This window comes from Colletotrichum jinshuiense, chromosome 6 (genome assembly GCF_051148585.1).
Source record: "Colletotrichum jinshuiense chromosome 6, complete sequence".
In the NCBI taxonomy this organism is placed as follows: domain Eukaryota; kingdom Fungi; phylum Ascomycota; class Sordariomycetes; order Glomerellales; family Glomerellaceae; genus Colletotrichum; species Colletotrichum jinshuiense.
The window spans coordinates 3,334,127-3,354,226 of NC_139313.1; the positions used below are offsets into that span (position 1 = coordinate 3,334,127).

General features: G+C 50.4%; 5 protein-coding genes across 5 annotated transcripts; 2 read left to right on the forward strand and 3 right to left on the reverse strand.

Moving 5' to 3' along the window:
* Positions 1–246: 246 nt before the first annotated feature.
* EsH8_VI_000861 (aspartate/glutamate racemase family protein) lies at positions 247–969 on the forward strand (the record flags this gene model as incomplete). Its single annotated transcript, XM_083272114.1, has 1 exon — positions 247–969. One exon carries the CDS (start codon positions 247–249, stop codon positions 967–969), a length of 723 nt encoding a protein of 240 aa, XP_083127288.1.
* A 43-nt stretch (positions 970–1,012) lies between these two features.
* On the reverse strand, positions 1,013–3,112 carry EsH8_VI_000862 (uncharacterized protein; the record flags this gene model as incomplete). The annotated part of the gene is made up of 5 exons (XM_083272115.1): positions 1,013–1,415; positions 1,468–1,559; positions 1,608–1,733; positions 1,789–2,644; positions 2,715–3,112. 5 exons carry the CDS (start codon positions 3,110–3,112, stop codon positions 1,013–1,015), a joined length of 1,875 nt encoding a protein of 624 aa, XP_083127289.1.
* A 2,696-nt stretch (positions 3,113–5,808) lies between these two features.
* EsH8_VI_000863 (uncharacterized protein) lies at positions 5,809–6,684 on the forward strand (the record flags this gene model as incomplete). Its single annotated transcript, XM_083272116.1, has 1 exon — positions 5,809–6,684. One exon carries the CDS (start codon positions 5,809–5,811, stop codon positions 6,682–6,684), a length of 876 nt encoding a protein of 291 aa, XP_083127290.1.
* An 8,370-nt stretch (positions 6,685–15,054) lies between these two features.
* On the reverse strand, positions 15,055–15,463 carry EsH8_VI_000864 (uncharacterized protein; the record flags this gene model as incomplete). The annotated part of the gene is made up of 2 exons (XM_083272117.1): positions 15,055–15,224; positions 15,292–15,463. 2 exons carry the CDS (start codon positions 15,461–15,463, stop codon positions 15,055–15,057), a joined length of 342 nt encoding a protein of 113 aa, XP_083127291.1.
* A 754-nt stretch (positions 15,464–16,217) lies between these two features.
* Positions 16,218–19,898, reverse strand: EsH8_VI_000865 (uncharacterized protein; the record flags this gene model as incomplete). Its single annotated transcript, XM_083272118.1, has 1 exon — positions 16,218–19,898. One exon carries the CDS (start codon positions 19,896–19,898, stop codon positions 16,218–16,220), a length of 3,681 nt encoding a protein of 1,226 aa, XP_083127292.1.
* Positions 19,899–20,100: the final 202 nt, after the last annotated feature.

The window sequence follows — 20,100 nt, forward strand, 5'->3', positions numbered from 1 at the left end:
TAGCCCGGAGGAATGACGCCCAAAACCCGCCGACGCTCTGCCAAAAACGGGGTAACCGGTGGGCATGGTGTTACCTTATCTTCTTGTTGGAAAAAAGATATAGCCCGAGGTTGGGCTCCACGTGCACATCATTTGCGGATTCCTACAATGCCAGAAACATCCTTTGCACTTCGCGTTCAAGCAGCTATGTCACCTCTAGGCCGACCAACTCGGCTTCTTTGCATCATCCCGATATCCACAACCGGCATGACCGAAGACCTCACTCGCATGTACCCGTCAAACTCTGGACTTGTAATCACCTTTATAGATGGTCACGGCATCGTCGGCTGTCCTCCTTGCATAGAGAATCACACCCAAGCTTTGGAGTCAACGACAGCCGTCCTACCTCGAGCCGTCGACTACATCAACTCCCACGTCGTCGACGGTGTCTTGGTCTGCTGCTTCTCGGATCACCCTCTCGTATATGCCCTCAGGGACCTATTCGACCTCCCAATCATTGGCATATTCCAAGCCGCGCTCGAAGAAGCTACCGAAGCGGGCGGAAGATTCGGCATCGTAACCACGGTACATGCTTGGGAAGATCCGTTGACCGACTCGATCAACCATCTCGGATTCGGCGAATATTCGGCTGGCATCGCGGCCACTGGCCTGGGGGTCCTGGAGTTGGAGAGCCTGGAGCGAGGAGTCGTCGTTGAGCGCATCTGCTCGTTTTCGAAGCGGTTGATCGACAATGGCGCAAAAAGCATCATTCTAGGGTGCGCGGGAATGACGCCTTTGGAGCGCGACATTCGCGCGGGCCTCCCAACGACGATAACAACGATCGACGGAGTACGTTCTGGAATCAGCATATTGACTCGACTCGCCGGAAAGAAGGACGCTTTGGATGCAGCAACCTGCACGGACGATGCGAAGAATACGTGCACCATTGAGAAGACGAAGCTGACGAGCAAGGTAGGAAAAGTGTTTTAAAGAAAAAACCTCTTCCAGATTTGTGATATATTATACAGTGGTATTAAGTCATGTCGGCATGGCCTGACGGCATGAGGCTGGGCAGAACGGTATGCCTTCCGTTATTGTCCCAACTCTCGATAGCGGTAGTCCAATCAATCTCCCCCGCATCGCTGAAGGCATTTGTCCACATGTTGCCGATGAAGCCTGTCTGGAAGTTATAACAAGCATCATTTGGCAACGCATACTGGTCAAGAAAGCCGTGCGTCGGTAATAATTCCATTCCTCGCTGTTCATTGGACACCTCGGGCAGATGATGGATCTCTGAGGGTACCGTTGAAGTCGCTTGGCTCTGGCGTCGGAGAATTTCCTCTAGTTTGTGTATGTACTGGAAAATCTTATCCCCAGCTTGGCTGGCCGAAGGAAGAGTCGGGGCCAGGCTTTGAAGAAACGTTGCCATAGAGTTCCTACAAACAGTTAGCAAGGTGTTTGGAGTGCAGGGGTTGGCAACAAGCTTACATCACTTCACGGAGCTTATAGTACTGCCAATCATACAGCTGGCGAGCTATGAAACTGCTGAGCAAGTGGGCAACACCGGCTAATTCCTGAAGCTGAAGAACAGTCAGCTTGAGTTCATGTCGAAACAAAGAAGCCATTACCATTGGATAACCTATTGCACGCAAGTATTCTACTGGGACTGAAGTGATTTCCTGTATTAACTCAAGGGCAGCGCCGCAAGCATCTTCAAACTTGTCTTCGCAAGCAAAAGCAGCCATGCGAAGAAGCTGTAGGCATTAGCCACCGTTTATCGCGTATCACGCAGGTCTAGGGCTTGCTTACCTGATATGTACATGCAATATTGGCGACCTGGAACCCGCATAGGTTCGCCTCGACGTCATGGGATGGGGGGTAAGCATGTGCTGCATAAGGCGGTAAGTTCCCCTTCACACCCAACACCTTCTTCAGTAGATCGTCTATTGAAGGCAGGAGAGGCTCGTGCTGAATGGGGCCTCTGTCAAGCGTCCTGAGTCGACCTTTTCGCATACGAACGATGACATGCTCCAACACGCGATACAGATCGGTGATGTAATTCCAGCCAGTAAGCCAACTGCCGTGACGGAAGCGTGTCTCGGTTTTCCCCACGGCGTCAATAATACCGGCTAGGCCATCAACCTGTTGCGGATAAGCAACGGCGCACTGCAGCTCGGGGCACCGTATTACGTGGCCGTCGATGAGGGCTGCATGGACTTCGAGCCGGTACATGGACCAGAAGAACTGTCGCCGCACGTGCCTCTCCGGGTACGTGAGATTTGGCGGCCAGCGGGCTTCGAAATGAAAAAGATGGGCAGCCACAACGGTGTGATAGCGACCCATACATTCATGGAAAAGAGGATCGTCCTTCAGCTGTGTGGCGGCCAAGGACAAGGTGCCGAGGACCTGAAGATACTCAAAGGCTTCGTGGCTGCGGATGTCGCGGTTGTTTTCCGGGAGTGCCTTCAGTGCATCTTCAATGTAAGCTTGATGATGCTCTGGGCGTACTAGAGCGGGCAGATCTGGGTTGAACAGGGCTCCGTCCCTGACATGGCATGAGCTCAGGGAGCAGATAGCCATGAGGCGGGCAAAGGCAGCGCGGCTCGAAGACAGCCGTGTGGTTTCCCATTCTTTGAGCAAGGCAGCCTGGTCAAAGAAGGGGAAGCTTTAAGACGTAATCAGTTAGCCTAACTGACACTGCGCTGAGCAACTACAAAGCTGAAGGGCACACGAACACTGGGAAGACTGTGTCGAAGAAGATGCAAATGAGGCGGTGTATGAGACTTCGGCTTCCATGTCGACTCTCGTCGTAGAACCATCTGTCGACATCTGAATCATCTCCGGACTGGGACTGCTTGTTGGCTGGGGGGGACGCCTTAGACTTGACGCCTCGCTTCGCTGCAACTCGGTCCCAGGTACAGGTTGCTCCGTGCTCAATGCAAGTTAAACAGCTAGGAGTGCCGCCCGGGCTGGCGGCAGTGGTGACGCCGCTCCCCTCGGGCACGGGTTTACATTTCCGTCCTCGCCGGTGACAAAAGTCACAGGCCTTGGTGATGCGCCGACGCTTGAGGGTAGGCTCGCTGTGCCGTCTCGCGTCTCCGTTGACTTGATGCTGGTCCTGGTCCTTGCCCATGATTCGAACGAGCGTCGGGCGCGTCGAATCGGGTCACGGGAGTCCCATCCGGCGAAAAGCCGTGAGATGCTGTGGTGGAGCTAAACCGAAGGGTAAAGCCGGGTGTTTGTCCTATCGCTCGAGTCACAGTGAGGGGCCCCCAATCCTCCCTGGTCAATGATGTGTCAGATCCACCGATGATGAAGGAGGGATTGATTGAGTGCGTAGACAGATCTCCAACCGACACGGCTTCGGGGTGGGGCGAGGGATCGGTCGGGAAGAAGAGTGTCTCTGTGCAACCTTAAACGGGGGGGGCTTGAGGAGCAAGACAAGGCATGGTGGATTGCTCTTCAAGGAATGAAATAAGATGAGGAGACGGGGCAGACGGAGTTGAAATTGACACGGCTACGGGTGGGGCTTGGGGAATCAAACATTGAGCCAATAACGCATGACTCAGCAGGTGTGTTTTCTCGTCACCTCCATTTCCCACATGATAAGGAACATCCGCGCGTTGGTTCAGCGCTACGCTTCCAGAGGCTTTGAGGAGAGACGGTTGGGGGTACGTACCCCTCACGTCGTCGTTCGGGGGTGGATGGCTGCGCCGCAGCCGCTGACCACATTGCCCGCGGCTGCTTCTTTGTGACCCCCCCGGTCAGCAATCCCTCCATTGTACCATCGCGTCACAGTGAGTCCGGAAATGGACTGGGGCACGAGTGCGTTGATCTGCAAGTTAATAGAACTTGACGTGGGAGACGACTCGACCAAGCGGGAACTTTCCTAGGTCAAAAAGCCAAACCGAATCCCCGGTTTCGCGCAGCGTGCTTTTCCTGCACATTGAGACATTGCTACGTCATTTTGCTCTCTGTAGTCCCAACCCAGCGCGGACAATCTTCCATATTTTTTTGGGGGTTCTTGGTTGCTTGCGGCCAAGCTGGCCATTGAACTGCCTCACTTGCACGTGGGAAAGCATCTAGAAATGTTCGATGGAACAACGTTGCCCAGTTTCATCTTGACACAAACGCCCGAAAATGCTGATCTCTCTTCCACAAAGAAGAGCATCTGACGGGGCTTTACATAGGAGGGAGGAAGCGGTCGAAGTGTCCAGGCATGTATGGTGGTGGTGTTGTCTCTAGCTTCCGTCATGACGTTGCATCACTAATACCTTGGCTGTAAGTGGATGGAATATAGGTTTGTAGGTATAGTGAATGGAGATAAGATCCTAGGTACATCGTTGCGAAATGGGCCCGGAAAAAGCCATATTGACACCAGCGATACCAACATCACAGAATTCAGTAACCCAACCGGAATATAGACGTTCAATGGTGAGTGACGCCGACTAGATACACGAAATTTAAAACTAAGCAAGAAGTTATTTTTTGAATAAATGCCGTAAACCATATTCCCGACAAAGCCAAAAGAGGATATCGAGACGTGTAACTGCCCTAATGATGGCTGTTCTCCGAACCTGCATCCCACGACACACTCTTTTACATGAGGGTGTAAGTCATATCGGGATTTGGTTGATTGGGGTTGGAAACAAAGTGTCGAGCAACGGCGTATTGGGGAAGTATGCGTTAGCAAATCGGTACATAGTTCGTGCAAGTAAACTTTGAATCATTTCACCTGATGATGCGCTTCTCAACCATCTATGGATATTTTCTGATTTGTTCAGTCAAAAAATCCGAGTCACTTTGGTTTCAGGACGTGAACCCAAACTTCAACGATACTAGGAAACGTAATGAAAGAACGAAGCGCGAACTGCGGTGTGGTGTGCAGCTCGACTGTCTGTACAGATTCGGTTTTCTGGTTAATCATTGTAGTAGTGACAACGGTGACGAGTGGTGTGTATGTAATCACATATAATTCTCTCGATTTTCTGTTTTTATCGGGTGCATTATACGAACGAACACACCATTTTTGTGGCTGGAAATTGAGTTCAAGGGAACCAAGTGGCGTCTGCACGAGCTGGGAGCTCTGGTCAAGCAAGAGTCCGTGAGCTGAAGAAGGACCTGAGGTCGAACTGGCCAACTAACACCAATACACTTAAGGGTCTTTGTGACATCATATCAGACGCACCTGTAGTGATTTAAGCAAGCCGTGAAGTAGGCCAAGCGATGGTAACACATCTATGATGCCGCCTAGCCTGCTGATAACTTCATTGTTGGTTTACTGTACTGTCCATTCCGAGACTGTCTCACTGGTGTGCCTGAGAGGCGCCACAAGGCCGCAAACATTCTCCTTGAGGCGTACAACGCATGTTTCCGTTCCGCTTTCATCGCCTAAATTTTATTAAAAATAAATCTGTTATAGACCGGTTTATGGAAGCTATTGTTCCGACGGGTCATCTTGTGTGCTCTCCGATACAACATATTTTGATAGGGTAGATTATAAATTGTGGCCTACCAACCGAGGCAGGCTTACGGCACGACATGCAGCTTCGTATCTCAACTTGACAGCAGTCTATGTTATGCGTTAGTTATTCCCTACATGTGAGGTATCATGGGCTACCCCGGCGTAGCTGAAAGGTCCTTCCCCATGGGGTTAAAGAGCTAAGCAGGGGCGAACGATCACGAAGGTCCCACTAATGAAGCCGGGAATTACCCGAACCGAGCCCCGGCAGATCATCGTAACCCAACATCGTTCCTAGTTCTTCCATCTGACGCTACCAGTTTGATTCCCATCTTTCCATAGAGCTTTACTGTTTCCTATCATTCAGAATGGTTGCGCAGGCCGACGGCAAGACGTCGCCGTTACTCTCGCTTTCTGCGGGGGGCATCGCCGGAGGCGTCGAGGCCGCGTGCACATATCCTTTCGAGTTCGCCAAAACGCGGGTGCAGCTCTACGGGCACCAAAAAGGGACGCGGAACCCATTCGCTATCGTCCTACGCGTTGCCCGCGAGGAGGGTCTACCAGCTCTGTACAAAGGATGCAGCACCATGATTGTAGGGTCTATCGGCAAGGACGCCGTGCGATTCCTGGCCTTTGACAGTATCCGTTCAGTGTTCGAGGATAAGAAAACACACACCCTTGGCCCCGCACAGAGCATTGCTTCCGGTATGGTGGCCGGAGTCGTGAGCAGCACAGTTATTGTGACGCCAAGCGAGCGCATCAAGACAGCGCTTATCGACGATGCCAAGACGACGCGCAGATTCAAGGGCCCAGTAGATTGCATCACGACACTCACGCGCGAGCAAGGAGTCCTGAAGGCTCTGTGGCGTGGCTACGTTACAACGACGCTAAAGCAAATCGGTACTACGGGGTTCCGGCTTGGCAGCTACAGCATCATCAAGGATTTCGAGCGGATACGGGGGATTAGTCCTGAGGGTCCATTGATGAGTTTCGCCAACGGCGCATTAGCCGGTACGGTAACAACATTGGCGACGCAGCCATTCGACACCGTCAAGACAAAGGCACAGCAGGCAAAAGCCGTCGGCACGATGGAGTCATTCAGGGCAATTATGGCCGAGGATGGAGTCAGGGGCTTGTGGAGAGGAACGGTAATGCGGCTTGGAAGGACGGTGCTGGCTGGCGGTATTTTGTTCACGGCCAACGAAGAGGCATTGAAGGTGCTTAAGCTTTTGACGGGGAAATGAAGCTTTGGAAAACAGGGAAAGCCGAGAGAATTGTGCAATGTCAGTAGAGTAGATCCTGTTGCTTAAATATGATTCTTCACACAGGTGCTTAACTTAGCGTCACTGCATATATATATGCGTAACGTATACAGTTGGTAAGTTGGTGTTAATTACCGATAGATGGATGGAGAAGTCAACCATAAATAGATGTATTGAATATGACCCAAAGGGCGGGAGTAAGGAGTAGCAGGCCCAGTTGTCCGCAACAGCAACATGGCATGATAACTCGACTGGTCTCTTTCTACAACAGTTATTACACCTAATCAAGCGAAAAGAGTTAGTACGCTGCCATTAGGTAGAAGGCTTTGCTTGGAAATGATGGGTCTCGGGAAATATTTATTGATACTCGAAGGCCCATCAATCATCGCTGGGTATGTCTATCTCCCACAGTCTAGAAACAACAACCTTCCCACGGAAGTTTCTCTTTGCTTTCTCCAAGCAAGATAGCCACCTCAACATAGAGTCGCCCCATCCACGCGCGTATTTTCCTTCTAATACGAAAACACCAAGCCGAATCCCACTCCAAGGACGGACGCAAAGTTGAGAGCAGTTATCCCAATCGTCGGAGGGCGCTTCAATCTTGGCCTGTTCCATGAATCTTCCAACAAGCAACCAGTTGACAATATCCGGAAACCTCTCAGCTTCAGCCACTGCACTCTTCCAATGTCCGTCTTTCTCGTACTGTATTCTAGCTCCCCAAAGCACAAGTGTCTTCAAAACTTCCATTCGTCCTTCATGTGCCGCATTCATGAGCGCTGTTCCAGCTACTGAGCCTTCAAACTCGACATCGCATCCCATTTTCAGCAGTACTCTGACCTCTTCGATAAGCCCATGTTGAGATGCGAAACAGAGAAGACTGAATTGATCATCGCCTAGTTCTTCTCCTTCGAATTCAGTGATCTGCCGCATGAAATCAGACCCCAGCCGTAGATAAAGCAGGCGAAGTGATCTGTGCATCGATGTACTACCGTCAATGACGTGGAAAACCCATATGACTTTCCAAATTGTGCTCTTTGGGATTCTGGCAGTGATTTCGTGACTGAAGTCCGAATTTAGGATGAAGGTTGCCAGCTGGCGGTCAAATAATGCCGGCGCCCATTGAGGCACTCCAAAGCATCCTGCTTGATTGAACTTCACGCCAGCCTTCAGCAACAGGGATGCCATCTTTGTAGATTCAAATGTGAATGCCCTGCCAGAATCACGATGGTCTTCGACTCGAGCCCCTCTATCAATGAGAAATTGCACCATTTCGGAGCTGACTTCTTTGATCGCAACCTCAAGCGGTGTGTAGCCACGCTCCTCTCTAACATCGATCGACGCTCCATGGTCGAGAAGAAGTTTGGCCATGGCCAAATCGTTGGAGCTGGCTGCGATATGGAGGGGGGTTTGTTTCCCTCGGCTGGTTTGATTGACTTCGGCTCCGTGTTTTATAAGCAGTTCGGCGATTCCGACGTTCTCTTCGTTTGCCGCATCGTGCAACGGTGGGAATCTATGATTCGTTGTACCGCGGGTCGGAACCTTATTCACGAGATTTCGAATCAATTTGCGACCTGTACGCTTTTCGAGCTCTGAGACATAGGAGAAAAGAGTTTCTAGTGCTTTGAGTGATCCACGGTCTATGGCCACGTGGACCGCAATAGAGTTATCCAACAGCCACAGCATGTCACGTTCGGGGATCAGCCGAAGCCAGGCTGATATCTTCTCCGCTAAATCCTTCTCCCACATGAGCAGGTCTAGTGCTGTGGATCCAGCTACTGGCCACGGCTTTGCTCTCTCATCTTCGCTATCAGTAGTCGAGCCGATTGAAGATGTGTCACTGTCATCATCCGAGAAGTGGCGAACGCCATATGAGGAGTAGAAGCCACATGAATGTCGACCACATGTAACGCCTCGGAAACTTGCGCCTCGCTCGATGAGACTCTCGACGATAGCCGTTGAAAAATCATTCCGTGACAGAGCAAACAAGAGGGCTGTGCAGGTGTGACAAGATCTCATCTTTATGTCGCAAGGACATCCGTTGTTTAGAAGCCTCTGACAGGTCTCATGGTCACCCTCGTCAATGGCGCGTTCTATCACTCTCGAGACAGCTGTCAACCAATGTCCGTGGAGATGGTTGGGTTCATCCGCTGTGCTGCTCTGTGGAGCCTTTCCAATTGACCTGTTGATCATATCCTCGATGCTCTTGCTCCGTCGCTTGATTGCCATGTCCAGCGGCGTGTCACCGTTTCCGGCTTTCAAGTGGGCTGCACCGAGCTCTAGCAAGGTTGAAGTAGTTGTCTCGTCCTGATGAATTATAGACAAATGCAGAGGGGTGAATCCTTGATTATTTTGGGCATTGATATTGGCTCCTCGAGATAACAAAAGTTTTATCGTGTTTTGTTGACCGAAAGTCGTCGCAAAATGCAGCGGAGTCGAGCCGTCTGTTGTGACAACATCGAGGTCGGTCACGAAGCCGCGGTTAAGCAAAAAGGCGACCGTTTCCGCGGAAGCAATTGTGGCGAGATGTAAAGCGCTAGCTTCGTCGAAAATTCTTCGGGGAAACCCCCATTTGCTGAGACAAACCTTTGCTCGGAACCGCCAGATAGGTTCTGGGCAGGAAGATGCAGCCATCTCGTCCAGAAAATCGGTGTATCCATGGGCGCATGCCCATGCTGTCGGAGTCCACCCATATATGTCTGCAATATGTAAGGTTTGGTGACCTCCGTGCCGGAGAAGTAATCTGGCGCTGTCAACGTAGCCGGCGCTGAGATGAGTGTTCATAGGCGAAACTTGGGTCGTGCTGCTGACCACTTGGGCATTCGCTCCTTCCCACAGTAGACGTTGTACCAGACTAAACTTTGGGTTTGACATAGGTCGTCTGAACTGTGCAAAGCCTTCAGGTCCAATTCGGTGATAGCCCATAGGCGGCGGCTGAGGAGGGCGGCGAAGCAAGTGCGATGATGCAGGAACCTCCGCAGAACGGAAGGACGGATATACAAAATTTGTCATGGACCAACCGTCAACTAAACCCAAACGATGAAGCAGGCTTACGCCTTCTCCCGAAGGAGTTAACTCGTCAAGTTCTTCCATGCCGGTTTTCTCGAGAAACCTTGCGAATATTCTGTAGCCAGTTGGCCCGCTGCCATGGGAGCAGAGAAACTCCATTGCGTTCGTCTCATTCTCCCTTTTGTGCACATCGACCCCAGTTTTAAGAAGTCGGTCAATCAGAAACAATGAGTCGTATAGTATGGCCCATTTTATTATCTTGACATCTAGCCCGCTGTGGTTGATGTAAGAGGGTTTGTTTGTCGAATCGAAAACCAAGACGAAGATATCTTCGAGAACTGGTACAATGTCGCCGTTTGTATGCATTCCAGGCGGCAGGTTTTGGTAACTAAACAGTGCCTCCATCTCCTTTAAGCCTGAATTCCCGGTGCCTTCCTCATAAGCAGCGAGACACCCAAGGTCTATCAACAGCTTAATCAGATCGACAGCAGCTTCGGTTCCAGGTTGACGCTTGTAGAGGTTGCGTAATTTCGTGCAAACAAACTCCCAAATGGTATGATGAGTTTTATCGGAGTCTTGTGCTAAATCTGCAGTGACTAGCTCTGTCATAACATCTTTGTCATATGACTGTAGATGAGTTGCTTTCAGGTAACACTTCAAAGGACTCTCCCCTGACTCGGATCGCTCATAGGGGTACATTAGAAGTAGTTGTCGAACCACTTCAATGTTTGCCGACCAGTCTAGGTGGTTTAGAGGTGACTCCACACTTGATACTCGGATGATGCCACTTGCATGAATTTGTCTGAGTATGTCGACGGATTCAACTCTTGAAATAATCAAGACTGGTGGTGGTGTATCGCTTTTAAAAATTTCATGGTTCCCTTGAAAATGAGTGACAATTGTTGAGACACTTCCATAGCACTTGTTTATCAGAGCCTCGGCAAGTGCTGTTCGACCGTCTCTGTTGACAGCGCAGAGCGCCTTTTCGCATTCAACTCGGTCAGTATGTGATATGAGGGTATTGAGCGCCCTTGTTGCAGTGATTTCTTTAGCTGAAAGGTGCCAAATCGTATTTCCTTGGTGGTCTGTCTCGGTTGTGTTTGCTCCGTGTTTCAATAAACACAAGAGAATATCCTCTAAGCGTTCGTCGACACAATCCAACACCATTTTTCCTTTGCGGGTATCCTTCTCATCAGAATCCACGTAGGTCGTAAGCAAGTAGTCTAGACAAGAGACAGAGGAGCATGTAACCGCAAAGTCGAGCAGTCTCGTCAGCGTGTCGCCCCGAAGTAATTGTCTGCATCGTGTATCCTGACATCTCTCTTCCAGGGCTCTCACACCGTCACTCTCAATCGCCTGCCACATTTGTGCAACGAGCATCTCATCTGACACTCCCCCAGAGACTGGAATCTTCATATCAATGTCAGTTGTTTCAGTGACAACTTTCTGGAAAGCTTTGAGATATGCTGAAGATTCGCCTTCGCCCTTGGCGACCATCTCTGTCAGATATTCCAGTATGGACATGATGCTTGACAGAAGATGCTGATGCTTGTCTCTCGCCCACTTTCGACATAGTGCTCTAAACACAGCTATATCATCGTCATGCATCTGTGCACCGCCTTTTACGACGAGAGCAAAGAGACTGTAATCCTGTGCCCATTCCGAGGCTTTGAGTGACAAAGCACCTATGGTTGCCCAGGAATACATTTTGTTCGGCAATGGTCTCGTACAGTCGGCACCAGACTTGATAAAAAGTTCCACAGCTCTTCTTGATGGCCGTTCAGTCCAATCATCTGAATGATTATGTGTTGACAAGTCGTGACAAGCAAGAAGGAAAGTCCCGCCAAGGGCACACTGCAATGGCGATCCTAACATACTCAGCTGGTTAACATTTGCTCCACCGTCGAGTAGTTCCCGGCAGATAGTGTCCATATCGACCAAAGCGGCCATATGTAGTGGTGTAAAATCTCCACGTCGTGTGATGCGTGCTAGACGTCTGGTTTGGCCAGCCAGCCATGGTGGCTGATGAGCATACCTCCTCCACTTCAAAAACCCATTGGTGCGCCTGGGTCCGTTATGACCTCTTGTGGTTTCGAGTTCTGAAGAATCATCCTCTGAGCTTTCAACAAGATCGTCGGAGGACTCGCTGCTAATTTTTGTTGATTCAGAGCAAACGGAGCTGTTAGAAGACTGCCTAAAATCTCTTTGTGCCCTAGCCATTGCTTCATCCCGTTCAAGTCTCCACGTATGCCAAGATCCGTGTATTCTGTAGTGACGGCAGAATTCAAGACACCATGATTTGAAGTTTGGGGTCTGCTTGGGATCAAAAAGTTCCATGGCTTCCATAAGAATATCTGGATCATCCCTTTGATCAGCCGCTAGTTTAGGCCAAGTCAAAGCGGCGAATCTGTAGAAGGGGTATCTGTAACTTCTGTTTTGGATGAATTCCTCTTCGGAGATATATACTGCGGGAAGTCGTGAGAAGTTTTTCAGGCACAAGAAGCGAAGTGCGCACAAGCTGAGTCGATGGTTAGTTCGGGCATCAGAGACATAGTAGCTGGCGTAATCGGGACCAGACGGGCTAAGGCTTGAAAGGAACTCTTTAACTGTAAAGTGAGAAAACTCCAGGCGCTCGTCTTTTTCCGACCTCCGAAGGAAGATTCCGCATTGGTCAAGAATTTCTGCTTCGTCAACCTCTGGATACTCTAGCATTTCGACTTCGAGCCCAACTATGCCTGCTACTGACAATGCTTGACAAAGTTCTTGGGTTGTAAGTGGAGGGTTTGAAAAAGCAACTAATTGTAGTGACGCAGAGATAAGACTTTGAGATGCTTGGTCTTTTTTGTTGAAATTATCCAGGACGAGTTTATAAGTGGTTTCGAGGGTGCAAGGAAGCCCTGCTAAGAACTCTGTCTGCTTCTCAGGCGATGTCAATGCGCAAAGGTAGTCTAGCTGACAGGATATTCGCCGGAATCTTTGGTATGTCAGTGAAGCTTTGTAGTAATCTGGAAGGCTTGTCAACTTACGTCGCGTCCCTTCCGAGACTGAGTTTCTGAATCACTTCATCCTTTACTTGGGGATCCGTAAAATTCAGGTCTCCGGACAGTATTCTCTTCTCCAATTCTGTCGCAGTAAATAGACGCAACTCGTCTTCAGAGGGTGTTATATCGATTTGATGGAAGTCCTTTCGTAACGTACTTCCAGTGTTCTGTCGGTCTCGCGAAATCAAGGCTAGACTCAGCTTGGTTTCGGTCTGTTCCATGAGCGAAACCAATGACTCTGTAACACCTCCAGGTTTGTTTCCGCACTCGTTCACGCCATCAACGATCACTAAAACATGTTTGAAGAGAGTTGAAATCTTCAATAAGAGAGCTGTAATATTATCGACTGTGGGGCTCTTGACTGTTCTCTTCTGGAGGTGTAATTCTTGATAATATTCATTCAAGAGACACCATGCTGCCTGATTCTGGCGCGCAACCTGAGCAACAATGGTGCTCAACACGTTGGCAGGGCTATGAGTTCGTGGATCTGAAAAGGTGCAAAACACGAATGCAACCGCCGTATCTTGTGGACGTCGTTTTATTGTTTGCCCAATCATTTCCCCAGCAAACACCGTCTTTCCTGCCCCTGCTGGCGCCGTGAGCCATAGCATTGGGCTCTTGCACTGAAGCCAGTCATTAAAGGCCTGACTTTCGAGGAATTCAGAGCCATAAATTGAATGCCGTGTCTTTAGTTCGCGCTCAAGGTCTGAATTTTGATCGAATTTGAGAAAATAGTTGATGACATTGTGGAAGCCTGGCAGTGCTGCAATCCGGGCTGGAGCGTTGATGTGTTCAGAGATACGACCTTCACTGTTTACCCCCATAGCAAAGCGCTCATTTGAAACGCTCTGTAGTAAATCGACCATCGAATTTGCAGACAATGCTCGCTTGATTGTATCCTTATGTTCGCCCAGGTCTCGGAGAAGATCTGTTGTCCATGCCGTAGTGAATGGCCATTTGAGACCGTGGCTATTAGTTGCCTTCTTCGTGGCATCCGCTCCAGCTTTCTTTCTCAAAAGCGACCTTTCTAGGCTTGCCAGAGTCTGGTGGCATGATATCAGCTGTGATGGGACAATTTGTAGCCCTTCAACAATAGTCTTGTCGTCATCGAGAGTCGATGCGAGAAGAGAGAGGCGGTGCAGCATTCCCGCAATCTCCTGCATCTCGTCTGCGACCTTGCGAATCTCCGTACGCATCACTCGGGCATCTTTGCTAAAGGCAAATGTCAGCCGAAAGGCAGCATCTGCGATAGCCCTCAAGCCATCGATGCCGACGTATATGTTCTTGGCATCCATAGCAACGATCAGAACGCTAGTTCATCGTAGGATTTTGAGTCGAGACCAAGAGGGTGCATGGCACTTGTGATTATTGCTCGTTGGGCTTGCAATCTCTGTCATGAAGCTGGAAAATTCTCTCGGTAAGCGCCGGGAAGAATTCAGCCGCTCGCTGACCATCCTCGTGCCGATGCATGTCTGACGTGGTGCATATTCCCCCGCTCGTGCGTGTGACAGCGGGGCTGTCTGGTGGTGCGTGAATGATAACCGTAAGGAGATGGAACTTTCTGCCGCCTAATACCAGAGCGAGAGACGAGCTAAGAAGGTCAAAGCTCTCAGGCGGGTACGTCTCCAATCAAAACGCGTCTATTCCCCATGTCCCCAACGCCTAAATCATCGCTCACTAGACGCAGCCTCCTTAAACAATTCTCAACCGCGATCACTTTTTACATCCTGATCATGGACAGCCTAGAAACTCGCGGTCACGTGGTGTTTAGTTTTATCGTTTTGCCAACAATGAGTTTCGGTGCCAGTGCCGAGTCTTCGTTAAATCTGTGCACACTCATCGACTGCCAAAACATTTGGCCCTAACTACCTAGATACCTCGGCATGAGCCGTATCCCAGTTTTGCCACATCGTCTCTCAAAACTAACCTTAAAAGCCTCGAATTAATCTGGAAAAAATTTATTTGATGACCAGTTATCATTTTCTGCTGGGTGTGCGCCATACCTGGGTTTGCCATTTCCCGCAAACCCCCAGTGTCATGAGAAGGTGGTGAGATTCCAGATAGTTGCAAAGAGGCAGATAATATCAACGATAGAGCTTCACCCAAGCAGTCAGACTCGGAGTCTTATGGTCCGTCATCTCCATAATCACATCCAATTATTTAATCATTATATACACGGTCTTAATTAAATCGCTTCGTTCAGATTCCGTTGAGCCCGAATGGCACCCCATACCCCTCCGCTCATAAAATTCGGCCTCTGAGGGATCCCTCAAAGCCACGACATTACTAGATAGCCATTTAGAATCTAGACCGGTACAGCGGTAAAACCACAGGCTGCCGCAGAAGCAGTGATCGAGTTGCCGTAGTATTGCCAAATGTTGAATGTGTTGGCACACTGCAGGCAAGCGTCGTACCGAGCAATCCACTGGAAGTTCGTGCAGTACCCTGTCTCGCGGGACAAAGTGATCGAGGTTCCTAGAGGAGGTCTTCATCAGTTCACAGAACAACCAATTACACGCCTGGGCCATGACATGGTTCATACCGCAGTTCTCGTGGCAGAGGTAAGCGGGCGTGCCGGGCTCAGGGACAGTCTGGCGCTTTGCCAGGGGCATGGACTCGGGGAACTCCCACGAGACCTGGTTGCGGCTGACGAGAGGGTTGGCAGAGGCGAGAGAGGCGACAAATGCCGAGGCGCAGGCGATGGAAAAACGCATGTTTATGTGAGGAAGGGGTTTCGCGAGAAGTTCGACTTTTGTTTTGGTGTGTTCTGTAAGATGTCGTCTGCAGTTCAGGACTTCATTTCTACCTGTCATGGGGTTCCAGAGGATCCTTATATATTTGGGGATACCAGACCATACATCACCCCTCACTTTAGCATGCCGAGAAACTCAGACCGAAGTGGAAGCTCTCCTATCCCAGACAATCACCGATATCGCCCGCGCTATTGGAAGGATTGGATCTTGGCGAGAAATTTTAGAGCATCATGGTCCCATTATACCAGGGCAATGGCGGCGTTCAGAGCGTATTCAGCGGGGCCGATTCGTCCGAGGGCCCCTGTGTCCCTCTTCATGGCATCTAATCTAATCAGATCATCTGATAATCATGATCCCTACCAAGCTCGGGACCAAACTACATAATGGGACATCTATGTCCGAGGTCCCCCACACGAGTGCGACCCACAGAGTTTGATTTACGAGTTTTTCATGTAAATGGTGGATTAAGTATATTTTCGCTCGGCATAGCCCCAGCTCACATGTCAAATCTCTGCACAACTGAATTCCCATTGTCATTTGTCAAAATATATCTCGATATTTTACTTTCTGTAAGAAAAACTATCTGGCCATATAAACATTTTGTAATGATATCACTGGACACAATACCGCAAACTTTTTTGATGAAGTTATTTTGATGAATGAATGGTGTTAAAAACGATACTACAAATATTTACAGAAGCAGAGCGGTGCCTATTCAGTTTGCCACATCGCCATTGAATGCATCAAAGGACCATGTTCTAATCCGAGGATTCTTCTCAAACTCCAACGTCCTCTGATCATACAGGACCAAAGTTCCGTTCGACAACTGAACATCCAACAGGTAGACAACATTAAGCGTCCAGTCCTCCCGGTTGCCCTGGATGCTGCCTACCGTGAAGCGAAGAACCTCATCACCCGCCAAAGTCTGGTTGTATAAAGCCCGGTAGCTCTTGACATTGCATACTTCCGTTACTTCACTGGTGACATCGGTGAAACTTGCGATGCGGTTTTCACTGTCAAGTGTCTGACCGACGACAACGCTTGAGTTGGCGCATACAAATCCGTCCGAGTCGGCCGAGTGGGATGTAGCAAAGCGGACGAAGTCCCACGGTCCGAGGGAGGCGGGAACTTCCACCTCAGCAGTGTACAGCGATGTGCCGTCGTAAGGCGCAGTGTACCGACGCTCGTATACAACGGAACGATCGACGGCTGTGTAGTACACTGGTGCTTCATGGATCTTTCCAACCGTGGGGAACTGCACAATGTACGTTCCCTGCTTCATAGAGGCCGCAAATTCCGGTGCGAAACGGCACATGAGAAAGAAGTTGCCAACCATGTTCTTGTGCCAGGTTGTCCAATCACCAAGCTGAATGGTATACAATCCAGTTTCAGCATCGAAGGATGGAGATCCACCAAGGCCACCGGGGGCAGAAAGTTGGTTGTCTTCTGCAATGTCGATGATTTCCGGTGGTACAGCAAAGGTCAAGACGGAGTCTGCAAGAACAGGGGATGGGAGTGATATTTGAACATGAAGCTCCATCCAGTCAGTCGGGTCGATTATGAATGAGGTTGATTCCTTAAGACGCTGAAGTTGGAGGGAGGTAAACGCGTTGGCAAGACCAGTGGGTGTAGCCGTGGCGGTAAGCGTCGTAGTGGTACCCGGAACGGAGACCGGTGAAGTTGTGGTTACCACGGATGTCGATGTAGGAGCGGCTGTGAGAGTAGTCTCGACTGCAGCTGTAGAAGTGGGAACACTGGAGGTCCACGTCGCGTTCTGTCCCGGCACAGGATCATTGCCAAGTTGGATCGAGAATGAGTCCGAGAGGAACAGTTGCCAGTCCTTCGGGTTGGAAGCATCGCCAAACATACGCAAGGCACGCGTGAATATACGATAGCGCCCAGAAGGGATAGCAGTTCCGTTGGCAAAAGATCGGAATGTAATGAAGCTGCCCAGATTGAATCGGACAACTTCGCGCATGGGGAAGTCCATGTAACTACCAGAATCCAGAGGCTGCATTCTAACGGAACCCAACCAGGCTTTGGATCCAGAGCCATGCTGCGGCGGGTAGACAAACTGATCGGTTGTCCAGTCCAAGCCAACTAGATCAACTGAGAACTCGTACGTGCCATAGCGGAAAGCAAAGTAGGTCTCCGGAGAGTCACCATCAGCGGGATGGTATGGTGTTCCTAGGTAGTCGACGGGATACAGGCTGCCATCGCTGCTGTCGTAGTAGTATGACTCCGGCCCATGATGCAACGGCGTCCAATTGTAGGTAGATGCTTCGATGCCGATGTAAGGAACAGTCAGTAGCTCGTCGTTGGATCCTGCCAAAATAATCTTGCCGCTCCATAGGGCACCGCTGTCCGCCGCGACTTCAGGCGCGGAGAGCGTAATTTGGATATCTTCTACGGCGCCCGCTGGAACCGTGATGGTCTTGGATCCAACCAGAGAGCCAGTCGCGGAGATCAAAGGCGGGTAATATTCGTTGGGGTACCACACACTATTTCTGGATGAGATGGTAGAAGCGGCGATGTGAGAGATATTGTAAGTCACCGCTTCGGTCCCCGTGTTCTGGATGCGCAGCGTATGTGAGCTCACACGGTTGTCGGTATCATTCAACGACAATGTCGGTTCTGAAAGCAGCACAGTCGTGTAGTCGAACAGCTTGACAGCGTCAACAAGTCCTGCGCCCTGCTGTGCTAGTGATGCTACCTCAGCAATAACCTTGCCGTCGGTGATTTCGAAGGCGGGCAGTGCCAGAGCAGTAGATGTCAGCCTACGCACAAATTCTGCGCGGTCTTTCTTAGCGTGTGCAAACCACAGTGCAGCCACGCCAGAGATATATGGTGTGGCAAACGACGTTCCTGAGGAGATGGCAAACTGGCCTTCTGGAAAGGCGCCGTAGACCACACCACCGGGCGCAGAGATAACAGGCGAGAAGTCGTTTTCGTAGGTGGGTCCCCAAGAAGTAAAACTTGAGATCTGACCCGCGCTTGGAACTTCAGCAGCAAAGGCAGCGGGCTGAGCATCACTCTGGATCTGCAGGCGAAGAGTCGAATTCTTGCCAATCTGAGAAGCTGCCCATTCTCCGACTGCGGCCGTAGTAACAGCAATGAGCTGAAGGGTGTCAGACCAGGGAGAGATATCATCCATGTAGTAGGCACCCTGGTTGTATGAGTCAAATAGAATGCCGTAGCCGAAACCGGCATTGGCAATGGAGGAGTAGGAACCAGATTGTGGGCAGACGCCGCGTTTCGCAAGAACAGCGGTTGATTCGGAGCCGAACTCGACAATGTTGCAGGAATCGCCGCTATCAAGAACAATGGGAACGTCGATGGTGTCGTTGAACTTGCTGCCATCCGATGTGACGTAGGAGATATTGAGTGATTGGCCGTTGGACGAGACGAGCGTTGCAGGCCATCCCAAGGTCTGCGCCGCCTCAACAGAGCCAACAGACACAACGCCACGACCCGCAGCTGGAGAGCTGGCGAAATAAGGTCCCATCGCACCCGAGTTTCCCGCGGCAATAATAATGAGTCTGTCTTGGGCAATCTCACTGGCCACACGAGACATAACTGAGTTGACATAACCCGTGTTGCTACCGATAGAAACAGAGATGATGTCACAATCATCGGAATCAGCTGCCAGCATACCCTTGAGAACTAAGTCGTTCGATGTGCCATCCTCACAACCAAAGACCTTGTACATATAGATCTCAGAGTCGGGAGCGACGCCAATGAAGTCTTTGTGGGAGGCAGCAATTATGGAGGAGACGAACGTGCCATGGCCAACACAGTCAGTGAGCTCAGTGGAACCCTCCTCAATAAGGTTCTTTCCGCCGACCACTTTGCCAACCAAAGCTGGATGTGAAACATCGACGCCGCTGTCAACGACACAAACGCGCTGGCCGGCACCGGTAAAGTTGCGGTCATGCAGTTCGCTGACCCGGGTCGCGATGTGCGGATTCCATTTTTGCGAACCAGTTGTGACTTCGAAAGAGGCGTCCAAGGTGATAGGCTGAACCGGCCAGGCGTTGGCGACACCAGGAAGGCTCTTGATATCATCAACAATTCCGGATGAGTTCGAGTTGGTGATCTCAATGGAGACACCCTTGAAGCGACCCGAGATGGCGGTGAAATCTTCCTTGACCGAAGCCTCATAGCCGAGGGATGAGATCTGATCAACCACTGAATCGGCGGTAGAGGAATCTTGGCGAGCGCTGGGGCCGGATGACCCTTGGAGCTCGACGATGTAACGACCCGATGTAGCTTCTGAAGCGGGGTTGGCTAGGCGATTACGGCTGCTGGCGAAACCACCCTCTGCCGCTGTTACCGGAGTGGCAGCGGCAGCGGCGAGGAGAGCCACTTGAATGATATTTGAAACCCGAGACATCATTCTGCTTCCGACTGAGATCGACGTGTTCATGAGTGATCTCGGCGTCGAAAATCCTAAGATCAGGGAAGAGTCCGATGACGAAACTTGAGAGCCAAGACCTAAATGGGGGTCTAGATACTGCTATTTATTCATTTCTTCTTATTTTTACGTTTGTCTCCGTGACTTAGCCTTTGGATCACCGGCAGGGTCTGAAGATGAATAC